A 22,580-nucleotide genomic window follows, 5' to 3' on the forward strand; every position below is an offset into this window, starting at 1 on the left:
AGAGATTTTCTGAGGGAGGGGCTTGGCAACACTGTAGAGAAGGGTGACATATACCTCTGTAAATAAATACAATTTTAATTCACGTCTTGCACACTTTAATGCCCTTTAAATGGAACATAATACACTCTCTTCAAACCGGAATCATGGTGGAATATCCTGAGAAGTCCACTTTGCAGGGCACTTACGAGAATCACTGGTGTAAATGATTTTCATTCCTCTCCTGTGGAGAGAAGTTGAACAGGTAATAGTCGTCTATTTATCCCAAAATATCTTTGTTAATGTCTCAAGGAGCCCGACCCACTCTTGGGACTTTGCTCCTATAAGTGAAATCCCCACAGGACAAAAGATTCAGGTTTAATCGCTGAACATGATCAGGAATGGTTTTGAACATTCGGCAAACTGTGAAGATAATAGTCTCTCATCTTTTATTCTTTTATAGCATTAATATGGTATTTTTGTGCAAATTCATCTGACTCTTGAATCTCATTTTTTAAGCAGTAGTCTGATGTTACGGTCACACAGGGAAACATATGATTCCTTTTGTGACTCGTCTGATTTTAGTGTGAGAGAAGAAACTATAATGAGGTGCTTGATTTATCTTCTGGAGATCTGCACAGAGGAGGAATGAAACCCATCACCTTTGTTCATCAAGTGGGTAGAAGATTTAATTATAACAGTCAGAGAACAGAAATAACACAATGAAAACATATAATTAAAAATAATGTGTTAAAAATGAAAATGTTAACTATTAATGATTATTATTATTATTATTAATGATTATTATTATTATTAATGAAATCATCATCATCATACACTCCTATTCTCCTGATGACGGACTTTACAGAGAGATCAGTCTGTATGTTATTGTGTATGAATGAGTATCTGGAGGAGAGCAGATCAAACTCCAGGACTGATCATTAGATCCAAACACACACTCATCACCTCCCTTCCTGCTGATGCTCTTATATGACACTGATATACACACACATCCACTCCACTGCAGCTCCCAACAGCGTCCACAATACCTAACCTGACACACACCTTCAAATCTGTCTGGATGATCAGGATCCTGCTGTTGTATCCTATTGACTATCCAAATAAATTCACTTTGTCATTTTTCTGATCTTTAATTCTGGCTTCAGATTGAGTCAGATCAACAGTACGTCGCTCACATCATGTAGAGCCGGTGAAAGAGCGCCACCTGCTGGTTCTGTCATGACAAAGTACAGAGTTACCTTCCTTTGCTTCCATACAATCTACTGTGACCAACACTACCTTCAAGAAACAGCTGAAGACACCGCTCTTCACAGCTATAATTAAACACACTCTGTATAAATGAATGCTGGAACTAGTCTGTTTGTACTGGATTTCTGACTAAAACTTTCTGGATCTTCATTGTTATGTTCATGTCAGATTCTTTGCACAAAACATTATCAAAACAATTTAGACCTATTAAACTGTTAAAGCAGAATGAATCTGACATATTTGCATATGTGTGGCTCATTATGATTAATATGCCTCTATCTTGTGTGCATGCAATTCTGATGCTAATTCTACACTGTCAGCATTTCAGCTGAGAAATGAAGGCTGTCATACTAATGCTGACTAATATTGATAAGAAATCTTTAATGATAAATGAATGCATAGTGCCAGTTCATTTGTCAAGTTGCCAGTCATGATAATATATTGCTGTCCATTGAAGACTGTTTTATTTCTGTTTCTATTTTTGTACTTCTTTTTCACTCAAACAGTAAGAGGGAATGTTTTCCTTTGGACGTCATTTGTCCCTTTTGACATCAAATTCTTGTTTTATTTAATTACAGTTTTTCTCGCTTGCTTAAACACATTTCTTGAAATAATGCCTCTTTTTTTTGCAAATCTCTAAACACGAATCCGTAACTTCTAATTCAATTCCTCAAACTTCCTATATTCAGGTCAAAATGAAGCTCTTTACTCAAAACAACTCAATCTTGCTGAAAAACCAAACTTGCTCTCAGACATGAACCACAAACACTTTAAAACACACACACTACAACATGGTCTCACACACTGATGAGATCAATTCAAAACAATACTACAAAAACCGGTAATAGGTGTTGCTCGTGGTACTCCCCAAGTGTTTTATTTCTTAATTTAATGTACTGTAGAGTACAGTACAATACAGCAAACAACACAAATAATTATTCTGCCCCAGCATCCCGTCTTTAGTCTGGGACAGGCTAAAGAACCTCTTCAACATCACAGGCTATACTGGCCCTGGCCCTGATCCAACCCTGGCACGCATCAACTCAAATATCTGAGACTGCTTGTCTTCTTGCCCTTCCCAATCCTCTTTCTCTTCCATGCTGTCATCCTCCTCCTCCTTCTCCTCCTCTTCCTCTCTGTACTCCCTCTCCACCTCCTACTCTTCCTCTTCCTTCATTTCTTTCTCTACTCCTACTCCTCCTCCTCCTCCTCAGTGGTGTCCTTGACCTCTTCCTTCACGTCTGTCTGGATCCATTGTTTCAAACCTGAATACAGTTTTTCTCAGTCACTTTGGTTCATTTCTCGAATCATCCTTACTGTAATATTTGCAAAGTATGTGCATTTCTCAAAACAATTCCTACAAAAAGCACCACACACAATGGTTTTCCTGCAAAAGCCTGTAACTTACTCAAAATCTTTAGTTCATCTCTCAAAAGTAAGTATTTATGTCAATGAACATATCAGTGCCATCAGAATGAAAAGTCCTTTTGTCATTGTTCACAAACAAGATAGTCAAAATGCTTAGTCATGTTGTCAATATAACATTGCACTCTGTTAGTATTACCTGCTGTAAACTATGGGATCAGTTTGGATGTGTCATGAATCCAGTCCATAGCCTTCCATCTGCTCACCACCAGATGTCGTCTTCTCTTTACATTGATTCTCACACCACACAGACTTTTACATGTCACTCCAGACTACAGTTCCCATGATCCATTGCACTGATTGCACACACACAGCTTGCCCTGCGTCCCAATGTTCATACTATCCATCCTAAATAGTATGTGAGATTACAATAAGTGTGTCCCAAAGCATAGTATGTTGAAAAGAATATGGCAAAAGTCCCTGAATGGTCTACTATTTCAGGTCGATTTTTGAAGTGTGGATCCGTGCACACTACTGGCTAATATTGCCCACAATCCATTCCACTTTGGCGAAGGATTCGCTCCAGAACTACAAACACGAATAAGACGCGTTAGAAAAACTACAAACATGGCAGATGCACGCGATCGACAGTTAGGTAGAGAGGTTTACAAAAAGGGGTTTGAGTTACTAATAATCAACATTTAACCTGGTAAAAAATATTTATTTATTGTTATCCATGTTATATTTCATCTGCAACAGCAATGTGAACTTTTATAAACATCCATTTGATCATTAACTTTTACAGTTTTTTACAGACACTAGGACACATTTCTCAATACTTAGGTCACTTTTGCAAAACTCTTCACACAGTGAGCACAACAGAAGTCTATGTGGGCTAAACTGAGGATCAATTATCATTGCTTTGGCACAAAATGCATTCAATGACTACATCTCTCAAATTTCATGAATTCTTTTCTCACTCAGACACAACAACTGCCAAAACTCTGTGTACCTACAGCCCAGTTTGCACACGTTTACATACTCTTTTCATAATTGTTAAACTTGAGTCCAAAACAATAACATAATATAAAACTGAATAAAACAGCAATTTTCTGCATTTCTACAATAATATTTTATTACAGTAAAATATATTTAGAAAAAGAAAATGAAATGCTATCAAAACCGTTGGACCAACTACAAGTGATTCCTTTTGTAGCTGAAGACCTACATATGTTACTCCTTTACATAATTTCAATATCATCTATAAAAAGTATTTGCATTGAATAATCTGCATTGTGATGTAAACATGCTGGACATAGAGAAGTGGCTGAAAGAGCAAGAGGGAGACGTATGCGTGGTGGAAGAAGAATAAGAGGAAGATCAAGAGCTGTAGTCTCAGATGAGATCAGGGCAACTATAACTGATCATGTAATAAATCATGGTCTTTCAATGAGAGAGGCTGGTCTGCGAGTGCAGCCAATTCATCACTAAACACCAATGACTTGTACATATGGGTACAGTCATTTTAGACACTTCCAAAACTGTTGCAACAGAGATGGAAATACAATTTTTAAATAAATGAATTATGTTTCCATCTTTGTTGCCACAGTTTTGGAAGTGCTTTTTCTGTTCTAAAGAAGGGGGTGTCCCAATACGTTTGTCCATATAGTGTATGTACAAGTCATTGGTGTTTAGTGATGAGTTTTAGGCCCAAGATCTGCATTTAAAGTCACACCAGAGGTGTTCAGCTTGGATTAGGACTTGGCTTTCTGCAGACCAGTCAAGTTCTTCTACACTGACTCAATCAATCATTTATTTTTGAACCTTGTCTTATACACAGAGGCATTGACATGTTAGAATATAAAAGAGTCCTGTCCAAACTGTTGCTATAAAATTAGAAGCAAACAATTCCTAGAATATCATTATATGCTTAAAATTAAGATTTGTTCTCATGGAAATGACTAAAGTAGTCAAACCTGTTCATTAGAAGGGGTGACCCAATACTTCTGGCAATATAGTTTATCAGCAGAAGATTGCCAGGGATGGATCAGGCATGCCAAAATATTATTTCCTAGGTTTATTGCCCTAGATGACATACGATGTGATGTGGATGAGAATCTGTGGCCAAATGGAGAAGACCGAGTAGATTAGCGTTACTATTGTATCTGTATCAGTGGATGATCAAGAGCTGTAGTCTCAGATGAGATCAGGGCAACTATAACTGATCATGTAATAAATCATGGTCTTTCAATGAGAGAGGCTGGTCTGCGAGTGCAGCCAATTCATCACTAAACACCAATGACTTGTACATATGGGTACAGTCATTTTAGACACTTCAAAACTGTTGCAACAGAGATGGAAATACAATTTTAAATAAATGAATTATGTTTCCATCTTTGTTGCCACAGTTTTGGAAGTGCTTCTGTTCTAAAGAAGGGGTGTCCCAATACGTTTGTCCATATAGTGTATGTACAAGTCATTGGTGTTTAGTGATGAGTTTTAGGCCCAAGATCTGCATTTAAAGTCACACCAGAGGTGTTCAGCTTGGATTAGGACTTGGCTTTCTGCAGACCAGTCAAGTTCTTCTACACTGACTCAATCAATCATTTATTTTGAACCTTGTCTTATACACAGAGGCATTGACATGTTAGAATATAAAAGAGTCCTGTCCAAACTGTTGCTATAAAATTAGAAGCAAACAATTCCTAGAATATCATTATATGCTTAAAATTAAGATTTGTTCTCATGGAAATGACTAAAGTAGTCAAACCTGTTCATTAGAAGGGGGTGACCCAATACTTCTGGCAATATAGTTTATCAGCAGAAGATTGCCAGGGATGGATCAGGCATGCCAAAATATTATTTCCTAGGTTTATTGCCCTAGATGACATACGATGTGATGTGGATGAGAATCTGTGGCCAAATGGAGAAGACCGAGTAGATTAGCGTTACTATTGTATCTGTATCAGTGGATGGTGTGTATACAAATTGTTGTATTTTGAAATTACTAAATTACTTATAAAATAAATAAACGACATAAAATATTGACGAATTCTGCATCATGTCTGATTCATTCCAGTAACATATATTGCAGTGAATTATAAACAGAGATGTGTCCTTGTTTTACACAAGAAAACATTGTATAATGCTACATGTTGTTAGTGTTTTTTAGGTCATTGTTTTGTGGGTGACAAAGTGTGTTTGTCGGCTGTCAACCTTTGCTAGTGTTCTGGAAGAATGAGTTGATTTGAGACCTGAATAAAGTGTTTTGGTAGTTGTAGTGCATTTTGAATGTGAAATGAACTGCTTTGCCAAGCTGAAAGTTGGTTAGGAGAACTGTGTGAAGAGTTTTGATTGAGAAATGTGTCCTAGCGTCTGTAAAAAACTGTAAATGCTGAATTTTCATTATGAAGAAAATATGAGCAGAGTTCTCCGCATGAAAGACCCGCGAATGGCAGATCAACGAGCTACTTCTTCTCTCCAATAAGATAGAAAGTTAAATGAATGAAATGTGGAGGATGTTAACTGTGACGAGATGATTGACAGGCCAGTTTACAGTGACAGGGTGCGTGTAACAGATGCGACAGAGCGGTCTATTAAAGACGCAGTTGTGTGATGTGATAGTATGTCCCAAAGCCTGCCCTTCTACTACACACTCAAAAGTGTGTACTTTTTCTTCACCAAAAGAGTACATACTTTAAGGGCGTAGTATAAGTAGGCACATTGGGAAGCAGCATTGGACTTCCTCTTTCAGATCGCAGAGTGTTGTTTAGCGTTTATCATGGTCATAGCTGATAGCTACTTTACGCAGCCTGCTTAAGTTTAGCTAGTTGTCTAAGTCAGTCTAGGCTTGTTCATTGCTCGTTTCCTGATCATTGTTCTGTCGTGGATTTTCCCTTTGTCTTGCCTTTTTGGATTATGTTTGCACCTTGCCTGGACTTCTGCTTGTTTATTACCCCTCTTGTCAAGCCCTCTGGATATTGTTCGCCGATCGAAGACCCACGCTTGCCCTAGGAATACTCTTGTGTCTTGCCCTCAACATACAGTATCTGTTTGCTGGTGTTCGACCCTGCCTGAGTTTATACTTTATTTATGAATAAAACCTTGCACATGGATCCGCACGCCTCACGTCTCGTTCATCCTGTAACAGGATGACAGTTACTGTACTGAAATGCAGAAGGCACAGACCAATGTAACCACAGACAAATGTACATAATCAGTTGCATGAATGTACCAAAGCAATCGCAACTTGTTCAAAAGAACGAGAAACTTTTTATGATGTGCACAAGTGACTTGATGATGAGGAGGTTGAATAAGTAGTTTTGAGAAGTTCATTTCTGATTCGAGAAATACACAAAAGCCACTGAGAAAAATTGTAAGCTGACTTTGGCTCTTTATCCATCGAAGGTTCTGATTGATGTGTGATCAATTTTGACTCCTAGTGTTTTCACTTGGGTAACTGTGTGCTAATTGAGCTCAAACTTTGCAGACTTGAGTGAACAATACTGAATGCTAGTGATTTCTAAATGATCACACGGTGTAAGAACTGAGAAATGTAGGGATTTGTGTGTAGAGTTTTGCATGACCAGTTCATCAAATCTGGTGTGTTGTATTTTTGAATCAGTTCCCTCACCAGCCACCAGGGGTTTGTGAAAGTCAGTGTGAGAAACCTGATCTAGTCCATCATGAAAACACTGACAAAGGCAAAGACAAAATACAGACACTACTATGATCAGATCACCGTATGAATGTTGGGTGTCACACGTTTCATTTGGATGAATGCCAGAAAATTCACTGGGGTGAGCAGATTGGGATTTGGTTCTGATTAAATCAGAGTCTCGTCAATGTAATGAACAGGTATGAGTCTCAATCACACATCAATGTGTCTGAACTCACATTATTATGAGCCGTCAGAGGAGTGTGATCTAATGCCATCAAACACATTTAACACACCTACAGACAAACATTCACAAACGGACGTACAATTTCTGTCTGTCTGTGTTGATGCTGTGGTTTCTGATGCGTGTTTAATAGTGTGTTTGCTGAGATTATGAGCAATCCTGAGTCATGTCTGTTTCTCCAGAAACACAGCTCAGTGCCTTCAGTCTGGAGTTATGAGCACATCCATGAAGAGATGCTGGAGAACATATTTCCATCATAACTCTGTTCTTCGGTTCTGATGGATAATGTGTGAGGAATGTGGTGCAGGTCTGCGCAGGTTCAACTCGGAGCGTGTCCAAACAAACACACACACGACAGAGAACAAACAGCTCAGAGTCAAGCACCACTGTCTGAGAACCAGTCTTTATCAACCAAACACACTAACATTCGAGTTCCAGTATCATCATGTTTATGTGAAAACATTGATTCAAACTGATGTAGTTGTTTTGGATGTTCAGAACATTTCTTCTGTCTCAGTTTGATGTTCAGAGTCATTTGTAGTTTGTATCTCTGTATCTTTGTGCATTATGATCAGCTCAACACTGTCACACTAGCTGTGTTTCCATCCACGTATTTTTTATGTAAATTTTGGGATATGCTTAAACACCTAGATGACTTTTATTCAGAAAAAAAAAAAAAACACGCATAAACTATGATGAATTCCTGGATGCACAACAAAAAACTCACGTGTCGTGTCTCAACACATTATACGATTGGATAACTAGACTTATCAGCAAATAAATCTCATCGCACACCAGCTCAGATGCTGTAATTTATTAATAATTCTGACATCCCTGAGCCAAAGTTTGTCATTAAAATGATTTGGTGTAATTACACATGATTGTGTTCATACATCAGGCATCCAAACACAAGAAAACACGACAGCGGTTGTTTTTTCCTTTCTTCATTTATTATGTAGGGCGAAAAAAGTCTTCACCAGATGCAGCAACTTTTTATTATTACTGATACTTTGCACTGTAAGTGATGATTTTGTTCTCTTGAACACATGGAATGTGCTTTATTTGCAAATGTTTTATGTGATATTCCAATTTTTCACACAAGTTCAATTCACAACTTTGAATGCAATCATTTGACTCAAGCAATGATTTGAGTTTAGGGCGGAGCTATCAGTGTGACCAACCAATGGCAGACTGGGGCGTGTTCAGGAAACCAGTGACACTTCAGCTTTAAGCCAAGAGTTATTACTGTATAATTAATTTTTCAATAACATCAGTGCAAAAAAGTGTATTTATCAAAACAATTTTTTATTCAATACTGACAAAGAAACACATTGAAAGAGCTGTTCAAGTCCTTTGAAACCACGTGAGAAGTTTTGGTAATAAAATAGTTCATAAATCATGGAAGCCAAAGCTGCTTGGCACATCACTGACAGACAGAGATGCTGTTGTGTTCATGAGCTATTTGTGACTGGATTCACACATGGTCGGTTCCTGGTCGTCCTGCGGCGCGGGGAGGCGGGTAGGATTTCCCAGCGGGTTTACCCGCACAGTTACAGCAGAGCATGATCCCACCGATGAGGGTCAGAGCCGACGCACCCCAGCCCACGTACAGAGCCTTCCCGAACTCATATCTGTGCACACGACCAACATCAGCTCACAACATACACCTCACCACAGCATTAAACCACACCACATGAGAGAAGCTTCACACACAATGATAAAAGACACCAATCTTCAAGATATTACTACATCAATAACGATTTTCACAATTTTGGGATGGATACCATCAATAAATCAGTATTGCTTTATAATACATTAGTAAATTCATATTTACATATGTATTATTGAACAATTAATATTCATAAAGCCTTACAGGTTACAGCACACATAATACATTTACTACATTCAGTGTTTTACTAGAGTAAACTCCTGACACTCACCTTGAATTTGTAGGAGTAAATGGATCAAAGAACTTCTTCCTTATGTTTTCTCCATACCAGCTGGTGGCAACAAGAGCGCAAACCCTTGTAGAAATAAGAAGAGATCTGACATGAACATGCTGCATGGGAACATACCTATTTTAATAGTTTAATTACTTTGTTTATAGTTGAGTGATAGTTCACCCCAAAAAAAAATCACATTTTTGAGAAGTGTTGGTAATCACACAATTGCTGGTCTAACATTTAAAAGAATTATGATATGTTGAAGTTTGTATTGTGCTGATGACCAGAGTGTGTGGTTGGGCTGTGGGCAGATACACTCTTAAAAATAAAGGTGCTTCACGATGCCATAGAAGAACCTATTTGTTTAAATGGTTTCATAAAGAACCTTTAACATCTGAAGAACCTTTCTGTTTCACAAAAGGTTCTTTGTGGTGAAAGAAGTTTTTTTCAGATTATAAAGAGTGTAAGAAAGAGATGGTAATTTAAAGAACCTTTGACTGAATAGTTCTTTGTGGAACCAAAAAATGGTTCTTCTACGGCATCGCTGCAAAGAACCTTTTAAGCACCTTTATTTTTAAGAGTGTATGTGAATTTGGGTTTTAATTCAGCATTAGCTGTGTTGAAACCAGTGCAGTGATACGTAACTTCTTACTTGTTCAGTGCAAACATCTACTATGTAAGCTACAGAAGCTATTTTAAACAAGTAATTACAAATAAGACTTCATATTACCCACTTTTAATGAGTAATTCTAAGTAAATAATTAGTTGTGTAATGCATTGGCAAATGTTAGGTAGACTTGCATAATTTCATTTAGTGTATCATTGTTTATCTTTACTCAATACATCTGATGAAACCCACACAAACCGAGTGCTAATGGTTGCCTCAGTTTTATTGAGTGGATTCTCTAGGTTTGCTTTTACAGAGAGTAAATAGCAACATATCTGCGATGATGAAGAGAACGCCTCCAGCCACAGCCACTTTGTTCTTCTGTTCTTTCTCATCAGACAGGCAGGTGGTGCACTTCATGCCAACGGCAGCGACCAGCAGGCCGATGCCACACAGGAAGATGGAGGTGATCATGAAACCGCGAGCCGCCTGAACCTCTCCTAAGACAGACACACATAACATAACGTAACATAACATAACATAACATAACATAACATAACATAACATAACATAACATAACATAACATAACATAACATAACATAACATAACATAACATAACATAACATAACATCACAACACAACACAACACATCACAAAACATCACATCACATCACATCACATCACATCACAACACAACACATCACAACACATCACATCACATCACATCACAACACAACACATCACATCACATCACATCACATCACAACACATCACATCACAACATATCACATCACAACACATCATCACAACACATCATCACATCACATCACAACATATCACATCACATCACAACACAACACAACACAACACATCACAACACAACACAACACAACACAACACAATACAATACAATACAATACATCACAACACATCACATCACATCACATCACATCACAACACAACATATCACATCACAACACATCACAACACATCACATCACAACACAACACAACACAACACAACAGAACACATCACATCACAACACATCACATCACAACATATCACATCACAACACAACACATCACAACATCATCACATCACATCCCAACACATCACATCACATCACATCATCACATCACATCACAACACAACACAACACACATCACATCACAACACAACACAACATATCACATCACAACACATCACATCACAACACATCACATCATCATCACATCACAACACAACATCACAACACATCACATCACATCACATCACATCACATCACATCACATCACAACACAACACAACACAACACAACACAACACACAACACAACACAACACAACACAACACAATACAATACAATACAATACAATACAATACATCACAACACATCACACATCACATCACATCACATCACAACACAACATATCACATCACAACACATCACAACACATCACATCACAACACAACACAACACAACACAACAGAACACATCACATCACAACACATCACATCACAACATATCACATCACAACACAACACATCACAACACATCACATCACATCACATCCCAACACATCACATCACATCACAACACAACACAACACATCATCACAACACAACACAACACAACACAACATAACACAACACAACACAATACAATACAATACATCACAACACATCACATCACATCACATCACATCACAACACAACATATCACATCACAACACATCACAACACATCACATCACAACACAACACAACACAACACAACAGAACACATCACATCACAACACATCACATCACAACATATCACATCACAACACAACACATCACACATCACATCACATCACATCCCAACACATCACATCACAACACATCACATCACATCACATCACAACACAACACAACACAACACAACACAGCACAACACAACATATCATCACATCACATCATCACATCACAACACATCACATCACAACACATCACATCACATCACATCACATCACAACACAACACATCACAACACATCACATCACATCACATCACATCACATCACATCACATCACATCACAACACAACACAACACAACACAACACAACACAACATATCACATCACATCACATCACAACACATCAAAACACAATTCATCACAACACAACACAACACATCACAACACATCACATCACATCACATCACATCACAACATATCACATCATCACATCACATCACATCACATCACATCACATCACAACACATCACAACACAACACAATACATCACAACACAACACAACACAACACATCACAACACAACACAACACAACACAACACAACACAATACATCACAACACAACACAACACATCACATCACAACACATCACAACACAACACAATACATCACAACACAACACAACACATCACAACACATCACACATCACAACACATCACATCACATCACATCACATCACAACACAAAACAACACAACACAACACAACACAGCACAACACAACATATCACATCACATCACATCACATCACAACACATCACATCACATCACATCACATCACAACACAACACATCACAACACATCACATCACATCACAACACATCACCTCACAACACAACACAACACAACACAACACATCACAACACATCACAACACATCACATCACAACATATCACAACACAATACATCACAACACAACACAACATAACACAACACAACACATCACATCACAACATATCACAACACAATACATCACAACACAACACAACACAATACATCACAACACAACACAACACATCACATCACATCACATCACAACATATCACATCATCACATCACATCATCACATCACAACACATCACAACACAACACAATACATCACAACACAACACAACACAACACATCACAACACAACACAACACAACACAACACAATACATCACAACACAACACAACACATCACATCACATCACAACACATCACAACACAACACAACACAATACATCACAACACAACACAACACATCACATCACAACACATCACATCACATCACATCACAACACAACACAACACAACACAGCACAGCACAACACAACATATCACATCACAACACATCACATCACATCACAACACATCACAACACATCATCACATCACATCACATCACAACACAACACAACACATCACAACACATCACATCACATCACATCACATCACAACACATCACCTCACCTCACCTCACAACACAACACAACACAACACAACACAACACATCACAACATATCACAACACAATACATCACAACACAACACAATACATCACAACACAACACAACACAACATATCACATCACAACACATCAAAACACAATACATCACAACACAACACAACACATCACATCACATCACATCACATCACAACATATCACATCACATCACATCACATCACAACACATCACAACACAACACAATACATCACAACACAACATAACACAACACAACACAACACAACATATCACATCACATCACAACATATCACATCACAACACAACACATCACATCACAAAACAACATGTCACAACACAACATGTCACAACACAACACAACACAACACATCACATCACATACCGCAACGTAGCAATGTAACAACATCATATTGCTATCATATTGTATCTATTGTTGTAACTGATATAACCTGATTTATGTAGTTTAATATTTCAATCATTCCAGTAAACATATTGTTTAACTCTATTGCTATTTGCACTTAGTGTAAATAGCATCTATCACCAATAAAAAATATTAGGGCTCAAAAAATGCACTGCTTTATCAAAAGTAAGCATATATGAGTAACCCTTATTTCTTCATGTGATCACTGATCATGTGACTGATTTTCAGTTTATTGAGTTGTTCATTTGAAATGTGACATTTTGTAACAGAAGAAATGCAAAAGAGGATCATCTTCATCCATTTTATATATATTTGATACATTCATAAAGATGTTCACTGTTTCTCTTAAGTGAAAATACCTGTGAAATGATTTACTATTTGTTTTAATAATCTTAACTTGTGCCCCAAATGTGTTATTATTTTCATCAAAAACCATAAGAAAAATATATCATAGTAACTGATATAACCTGATTTATGTAGTTTAATATTTCAATCATTCCAGTAAACATATTGTTTAACTCTGAAAAGTGCTTAAATATTTTCTATTTCTGTGTCTGAGGGATGGAAACTTTTTTTTTTTTTTTTTTTTGTATACATTTTGTTATACAAATACAGTTCCAACTTAACTTTTAACTCTTACATCCTGAGGTTTTTCCGCAATCGAACTAAACATCTGCTGAAGAATTCGTGCTATTCGCCTGACTTGTCTGGACAAGAAGCGGGTCACACACACACACACACACACACATACCTGGCAGCTGCAGTAAGGAGTCATAGACTTTGCACTGCATCTGTCCGGTGCTCTGATACACACAGGAGCGCCAGAGCCCCTCATACATGGCCTGCGCGGTGATGATGTTGTCTCCGGCGTATGAGGACATCTTCCACTCGGCCATGGCCGTGGATGCGACGAGACCCAGGAGACCCAGAAAAGCCAAAGTGTAGCCCAGGAGCTGCAGCCCTGCGTTGGCCATTGCTGGGGTGAAGTGTGGAGTTACAGCCGCTGGAGTGAGAGAGATGTGCGGAGAGCCGCTCGCGGTGCCGCTGACACATGAATGAAACCCCTTCAGCATCATCATCCTCCTCCTCACCTGAGCTGAAGCTCCACCTGAAGATCCTCACGCGCCTCCTACCGCCTCCGAGCACTGAACACAGCAACATACACTCAGAGGTTTTAGCTTGTAGCAATAATGTAACTTATTCTTCTTTAGATTGTGGAAATAAAAATAATTGCCTATGAATATGCTACATACGGAAATTACTAACTGCTAAAGATTATTTTAACATGATCATGAGAAAAGATTAAAAAAATAATAATAAATTAAGACCTCTATGTACGCTATCAGTAAAACAACTTTGTTATTACGTTTACCATGAATGAATGAAATTCATAGACATTGCTCAATAAGGTTCCTTTACAGTAACCCAGCTAGCTTTCTCTAAAAGAGAACAAACGTTTTATGAAAAACCGTTCTTCCACTTCTGTTAATATAATGTTAGAATTAATTCAATAATTAATTCAAAGTTACTTCGTGTTTAATAATGTTCTCAAAACGTTAGCACAAAAACATGATACATCCTTCATGGTAGCTGCACGTTCATCTAACGTTTTTAAATGTTACTACTTGTTTCAGAAAAAAAAAAAAAAATAAATAAAAAAAACATTCAGAAGTAACCTAACCATAATGTGCGCAAAACAATAAAATGGAATGTTAATGGAACTTAATAAAAACGTTAACAAAACGTTTCTAGAACACATTCTGTTAGCTGGGAAGGTCTCTTTACTTAACATTAGTTAATGCATTACTGTAACATGTGTTACGTCCTGTGACGTAATTTCAGTGGCGGTTTTAGGCATGGGCGAACCGGGCAGCCGCCCGGGGCGGCATTTTTTCATAACACGTGGGGGGCGGCACAAGCACTTGAAAAAAAAAAAAAAAATCATCTGCGCCGCTAAGCCGTTTTCTATTCATATAACTGTGTGGGGATTTGCAAATTGGCGCCCCTGCTTGCTGAGAAGGTGCCGTGCACAGAAGCTGTGTGACTGTGCGTTCACACCAGACGCGACTTGCGTGAATAAATCGCGCTATTCGCGCGTAGTTGGACGCTTGAACACTTTGAGTTTACTCTCTTCATTCGCGCCTGAAATTCACTTCACAACAGACGCGAATTCGTGTCAAGGAGGGGCTTCTGCCAGGCGGCTCCTCTCATTACACTACACTGGTCCAATCACAAATAACTATTTTTTACTATACTATTGACTGTATTTGCAATAGGATATAATTAGAATGAATGTACAAATGTTTGCCATAAGTAGCCTATTCTAGTCTTAACATATTAATAATAATAATAATATTTTTATGTAACAAATAGGCTATAAATTATGATTTACTATGTTGTGCACAAAGTAACACACCAAGCAAGATCCTTTTTATTCCTGTTTCTATAAAAGTACGAAGATGTATCGTACAGCTCCGGGTATCCACATACAGCGACGGTGATTTTGATCCACTTAGTGGGCTAAAGTCACACCTTTACTTTCTTCCGAATAGCGCACATTTCATTCATAATATTAAAACACAGGCCTATAATTTGCATGTTTTTGTTTTTTCTGAATTGTGTGAAATGGCTAATAAAAATAGGTAATACAAAACGATTATGTGGAGGTGAATTGGTTTAGTCTTGACTTCTGGTCGTGAGTGACAGTGTTGGGGAATCTGTTGATTGTCGAGTGCCAAATAAACACAGCGATGGAGAGAAAAAGGTCAAAGCCTGATTGTGAAACATTCTGATTGTACATATTTTTGCTACTTTTATGTATATAGAGTATATTTATTTAAGTTCTGATAACTTATACTGTTTTGTGCAGAATTGTGTTTTTCAAATGTTCTGTTGAATGATTTGTGCAATTGAGAAATATAAGCTTGTCTTACACTTATATTGTTATAGTAAAACATGGCTGTTTGTGCAAATATTTTTATTTTTATTTTTTTCTCGGATGGGTGGGGGGCGCTCAGAGGGGTCTCGCCCGGAGAGTAATTCAATGTAGAACCGCCACTGCGTAATTTGTACTGTTCTGGAGTCAGTTAAGAGTTTTTGTATGTTCTCTTTTTTTTTTCGTTTCTCTTCTGTGCTGCTGCTTTAATAGGAGTTGATTACTGGCACCTGATACTCATTTGCTGATGACCGACTAACTCCTCATTCATTGGCTCCTCCGGAGAGGAAACCAGCTATAAGAGCAATCAAGAAAGCGCAGTTGGGGAGAGAGAAGAAAGGAGGCTTGAGCCATCTCTCTCGCTCTCTCCACATGGACCGTCTCTGCAGCCCCAGACAAGTGTTGCTAGTTGTTTGTTAGTTGATACTTAAAGTCAATCTGTGCTAGAGTTCAAGTTAGCATACTGTTGTGCTCCTGTCTAGATTGTTAAATCTAGCTCCTAATAATGCTGACTTTTTGATAGTTCTTTATTTAATACTTGTTAAGTTGTTTATTTTATAATTTGTAGGGAGGTGGGTGCCATTTTCTTTTGTCAATTCTTTTGCCTCTGTTTTTGGGTAAGTTAGGTAGTTAAGGAAGTGCTATTGTCTTTTTGTTAATTTTATTTTCCCCTGTGTTAGGTTTAAAATTGAGTAAGATTCTGTTTTGTTTATTTTGGCCTTGCCCCCTCCTGAAGCCTATTTGCTTTGTTTCTGTGGTTCTTTTATGTAATAAATCGAAATTGTAGTAGATCTTTTAGTGGTTGGCAGTGTTCTTTAGGGCTGGGACTGGGATGAGAGGCTCCATGTGGACTTTCCTTTCATTTTGTTATGTATTCCTTAATTCCCCTAGACTAATCATAGAATGGGAACGTAACACATGAGAATGAATGAATGAGACTGAGCTTTATTGCCAGGTTTGTTTACACATACAAGGAATTTGTTATAGTGACAGAAGCTCAGTACTACAGAATGAATGAACAGGACAGGACACCGATAATAAAAATAATAATATACAAATAGACAGAATAGACGATGTACAAAATAGCAAAAACACAATATACTGAATAGTAAATAAGTATGTGTGATGAATAAATGTATAATAGTGGTGTGTGTTCCGCGTTTATTGTCAGGTGTTCATGAGATGGATTGTCTGAGGGAAGAAACTGTTCCTGTGCTGGTCGTTCTGGTGCTCAGAGCTCTGTAGCGTCGACCAGACGGCAGCAGTTCAAAGAGGGAGTGTGCTGGATGTGAGGGTCCAGAGTCATTTCAGCCCTTTTGCTCACTCTGGATAAGTACAGTTCGTGGAGAGAGGAGAGACTCTGAACCAGACAGTTATTGAAGTGCAGAGGACAGATTCAATGATGGTGGAGTAGAACCGTTTCAGCAGCTCCTGTGGCAGGTTGATCTTCCTCAGCTGGTGAAGGAAGTACAGCCTCTGCTGGGCCTTTTTCACAATGGAGTCTATGTGATTGTCCCACTTCAGGTCCTGGGAGAACATTAACAAACAATGAAAAATACATTTGTTACAGTATCCTATTTATTTATCATTGTTAATGTTAGTAAATGAATGTTCATGGTTAGTTCATGTCAGCTCATTCATTAAATAATATTATAACCGATAGGCAACAACTTTTGATTTTAATGATGTATTAGTAAATTATGAAATTTACATTGACTGAGATAATAAATAAATGCTTTAGAATTATTTTTTCATTGATTAGTTCATGTTAATTAATGTAGTTAAAAGGAAAACAAAGTATTTGTGGTGTTTGGAGAAAAGAACTAATAACTAATGTAAACAAGTGGAAAGTTATTGTGAAGTGTTTAACGGACTGATAGATGTCAGTCAAGCATGTTAATGTGAATGCAGTGTAAGCACTGTACACACAGAGGCCTGTCAACTTGATTTTGTTTTGTTATTATACTTTCATAAACTAACAGAAGTCAGGTGTGGAAATGTGATGTGGTTGTGTCAGTGCATTTTGTTTGGTCTCAGATGGATTTCAGAAGTCTGAACACTGTGCTCCACAGAAAAACATACACCTCACATGTTGCTCAGCTGTCTTTATGGGTCAATCTATAAATCTTATGGATTAGTTCCAATGAAACCTCCCTCTATCCTGTAGTTACCACTACATAATCATCAGATTTGGGAGAATTAATTATCAATATTGAACTAAATGGATAATTATTTGTCTAAAATGAATGTATGCACTCGTTGTTTTACAGCAGTCCGAGGCGGCAGAACATTAAAGCATGGCTGAAGTCACAGATAGACCTGACCAATGAGCGTCAGTTTACTCAAGAGTTTATCTGAAAACCACCGACGTCAAAGTGGAATTTGCTTATTTCTATTGGAGCTGCATGTGCACAATAGAGCGGTAGGTAATGTCTGTTTTCACATATAATATTGCATATTGCTGATTAAGATTTTTTATTTATTTTTTTATTATTGTTAACAATCAGGTTTAATTTCTTAACATTAGTTAGGTATCGTGTAATGAACAACATTATTTTGTAACTTTTATTAATATAGGTTCAAGTCAGTTCATATTGATAATTCATTGCATTTATACTTGAACATTGAATTATATATTAAAATGTATTAGTTTACGTAGAAATGAACAACAGTATTTCTGCTGGTTAAGCATGTAATCACTGCTGCTAATAATGTCAAAGTAAGTAAGTAACTTTGCAGCTACATGTCAACTAGCAGTCATTAGAGTATTAGTAGACCGTCTGATTAATATCTTCTAACACTTTATTTTGATGGGTCCACAACATACAACATACTGACTATCAGAAACTTTGCAAGTATATGTCAACTTATTCCACTAACCCTAAACCTACCCTACTGAGAGTTGGTAGACATGTAGTTACAAATGAATGAGAATTAGTTGACATGTAGTTAATTATAGTTAGTAGAATGTCTAAAGTGGACTATCAAAATAAAGTGTAACCCAAACATGTTTTCTTATACTCATAGAAACGTCAGTGTATTGAATGTCATAATGTGCTTGTGTAAATGCAGACAAGATCTTTGAACTGTTCTTAAATATTAAAACTTTAAAACCCAGTTATTTTTGGACATAAATGTACCCCAAACTGAACTGTGGCTTTTCTGTTCCCAGAAGACATGAGCAAACACTGGGCAGCGGTTGTACTCGTCCTGATTCAGCTGCACTGCTGTGATTGCTGTCCTGATCTGTGCCAGTGCTTCTCCGCTGCAAAGGTCGTCTGCTCAGACGAGTCCATGACAGCTTTACCTGTCAACATCTCAGCGCAGGTGAGAGAACTGATTGTAGTGACTTCGGGCGTCACACTTTTGAACAACTGTTCCTTCAGAGAGAACCTCAGACTTACCAAGCTGGTCGTTCTCAACAGCCTCTTGAAAACGGTCTCTCGTGACGCCTTCGAGCGCCTGCTTGAGCTGCAGGAGCTGGAAATCAGTGGAAATTACAGGTTGAGTTTTGACGTGCAGACCTTCAGCTCGCTGGCCAACCTTACAAGACTGCTGCTCAACAACAATAAGATCAGCGCTCTGGACGCTGGCATTTTCGACTCTTTGCACAAACTGGAAACGTTGCAGTTGAGGGGGAACGTCTTGGCATATTTGCCCAGTATTCTCTTTCATCGTCTCCACAAACTGCAGGAGCTCGACCTGTCCTTCAACCACATCAGCTCCGTCTCGGCGGATGTCTTCCAGAACAACTCTCTCCTGAGATCGCTCTCGCTGCAGGCCAACTCTATCTCAAAGATTCCCGCGGGGATCTTCACCTGCCTGGATCACCTGGAGGAGCTGAATCTCAGAAGCAATCTCATCAGCAACCTAAGCGCTGAAACGTTCCCATCCGGTTTGCGGAAACTGATCCTCAAGAAGAACGCTCTGGCGCAGCTTCCCCACAATGTTTTTCACAAACTGCATCACATTACGTATCTGGACTTGTCTCAGAATCAGCTCTCCAAAGTCCCTTCGAATCTCTTTCAGAACCTCATCTTGCTGAAAAAGCTGGATCTGTCTGAGAACCGGATTACGGCATTGCCTGGCTCTGTCTTCAATGGGCTGTTTAGTATAAAATCCATCCATCTGCAGAAAAATAAACTGAGTTCACTGGAAGTGAACCTGCTGAAGGATCAGCACGACATGGAGCAGCTGCACTTGTCCATGAACAGCCTGCAGAGCATCCCACATGGCTTCTTTGATGACCTGGACTTCCAGTGCATGGTCCAGCTTCACGGGAACCCTTGGCGCTGTGACTGCGGGTTACAGTACTTTTTTAACTGGCTGAGGTACAACGAAAAGAACGTGGAGGATCTGACCAGGGTTTACTGTGAAGCTCCTGCGGTTATTCGAGGACACCGCCTGGTGTCTGTGGACAAGGAGCAACTCGTCTGCGGGAAAAACTCCAGCTCTGAGTTTCATGGCTCCTCCATCCCAAACGTTACTGAGATCCCGGTTGACGATGATGAAGGTGCGATTCGTTGCTCGCTCCGAGAAGTCAAAGGCACGGCATCCATTCAGTGCAAAGTCACTAAATGCACCAGTGTGACGTTTGAGGCTCTTTTTGAATTTGCGGATGGAAATAAACAGGAGAGTTTCATAAGTGAGTGGTTAGCGCCTGCGGGATGCTCCAACAGGACCGTTTAGTGCTTTTATTTAACAGAACCCTTAGTTAGTTTCTGCTTTAGTTGTACAAATATTTGGAGGAAATTTTTCTTCATAACATAATTCACTCTCAGAAAAAATGTGCACCTTTAGGGGAAGGTGGTCCAGTCCTGTTCTTGGAGGGCCAATGTCTTGCAGGGTTTAGCTCCAACCCGCCCCAACACACTCGCCGGGCATTTCTAGTAATCCAAAGACCTTGATTAGCTGGTTCAGGTGTGTTTAAATGGGATTAGAGCTCAACTCTGCAGGACACCGGCCCTCCAAGAGCAGGATTTGACACTGCTGCTTTAAAGTTTGTCACTGGGTCTGGACCCGCAAAGGGACACCTTTGTACCTTATTTAACCCTAGAAGTGTATACCCTAGAGCAGTGCTCTCAGACCTGTCCCGACGACCCCACAACACTGAATATTTTGTATGCCTCCCTCATAGGACGCACCCAATTCAAGTCTTGCATTCTCTGCTAATGAGCTGGTGAGCTGATATTGTATGTCAGAGGAGGGAGACATACAGAATGTTTAGTTCTGGGGGGGTCACCAGGACAGGTTTGAGAAGTATTGCTTTAGAGCAGTAATATGTACCCTTAAGGTGCTACTAAAAACCTTTTAGGGGTAAATATGGGGCAAAGGTGTCCCTATAATGGTACTGCCCTAGTGACAAGCTGTTGTACCCCTAAAGGTAAAGAACCCTTAATGAGCTTCTGCTTTAGTTTGCTTGGAATGTATTTTTCTTCACATCATGTCATAATTCATTCTCAGAAAAAAATGTAGGCAAAAAACTTAAAGGGACAACTTTGTACCTTATCCACTGCTAAAAGGTGCATATCTTAAAGTAGTAATATGTACCCAAAAATGAAAATTGACTGAAAACGTCCTCAGGCCATCTGAGATGTAGATGAGTTTGTTTCTTCATCAGGTTTGTAGAAATGTGTCTCTGCATCAGTGTCTCAGCAATGGATGCTCTGCAGTGAATGGGTGCCGTCAGAATGAGAGTCCAAACAGCTGATAAAAACATCACAATAATCCACAGCACTCCAGTCCATCAGTTAACATCTGGAGAAGACAAAAGCTGAAACACATCCAGCATTAAGACGTTTTTAACTCAAATACCACAGAGTCCATAATCCATAATAACGCTTCCTCCAGTGAAAAAGTGCATCTGCTGTTGTCTCTCACATCAACATCCAGCCACATATTTGTTTAGAGC

At 38.6% G+C, this 22,580-nt stretch overlaps 2 protein-coding genes across 4 annotated transcripts; one reads left to right on the top strand and one right to left on the bottom strand.

The window, feature by feature from the left end:
• Positions 1-8,795: 8,795 nt before the first annotated feature.
• Positions 8,796-14,985, bottom strand: cldn1 (claudin 1). The gene is made up of 4 exons (XM_058754379.1): positions 14,486-14,985; positions 10,397-10,561; positions 9,452-9,536; positions 8,796-9,142 (listed from the first exon to the last, which is right to left on the bottom strand). The coding sequence occupies exons 1-4, from the start codon at positions 14,811-14,813 to the stop codon at positions 8,986-8,988; spliced, it is 735 nt and encodes a 244-aa protein (XP_058610362.1). The 5' UTR covers positions 14,814-14,985; the 3' UTR covers positions 8,796-8,985.
• A 3,975-nt stretch (positions 14,986-18,960) lies between these two features.
• On the top strand, positions 18,961-22,320 carry zgc:153913 (carboxypeptidase N subunit 2). 3 transcript variants are annotated; one of them, XM_058755539.1, is made up of 2 exons: positions 18,961-19,091; positions 19,842-22,320. In XM_058755539.1, the coding sequence occupies exon 2, from the start codon at positions 19,847-19,849 to the stop codon at positions 21,356-21,358; it is 1,512 nt and encodes a 503-aa protein (XP_058611522.1). In that variant the 5' UTR covers positions 18,961-19,091; positions 19,842-19,846; the 3' UTR covers positions 21,359-22,320. The 3 variants fall into 3 exon arrangements, with proteins under 3 accessions (XP_058611522.1, XP_058611532.1, XP_058611540.1); XM_058755549.1 differs by having other exon boundaries at positions 19,064-19,091; positions 19,845-22,320; XM_058755557.1 differs by having other exon boundaries at positions 19,073-19,095; positions 19,845-22,320.
• Positions 22,321-22,580: the final 260 nt, after the last annotated feature.

This window comes from Onychostoma macrolepis, chromosome 02 (genome assembly GCF_012432095.1).
Source record: "Onychostoma macrolepis isolate SWU-2019 chromosome 02, ASM1243209v1, whole genome shotgun sequence".
Taxonomy (NCBI): Eukaryota; Metazoa; Chordata; class Actinopteri; order Cypriniformes; family Cyprinidae; genus Onychostoma; species Onychostoma macrolepis.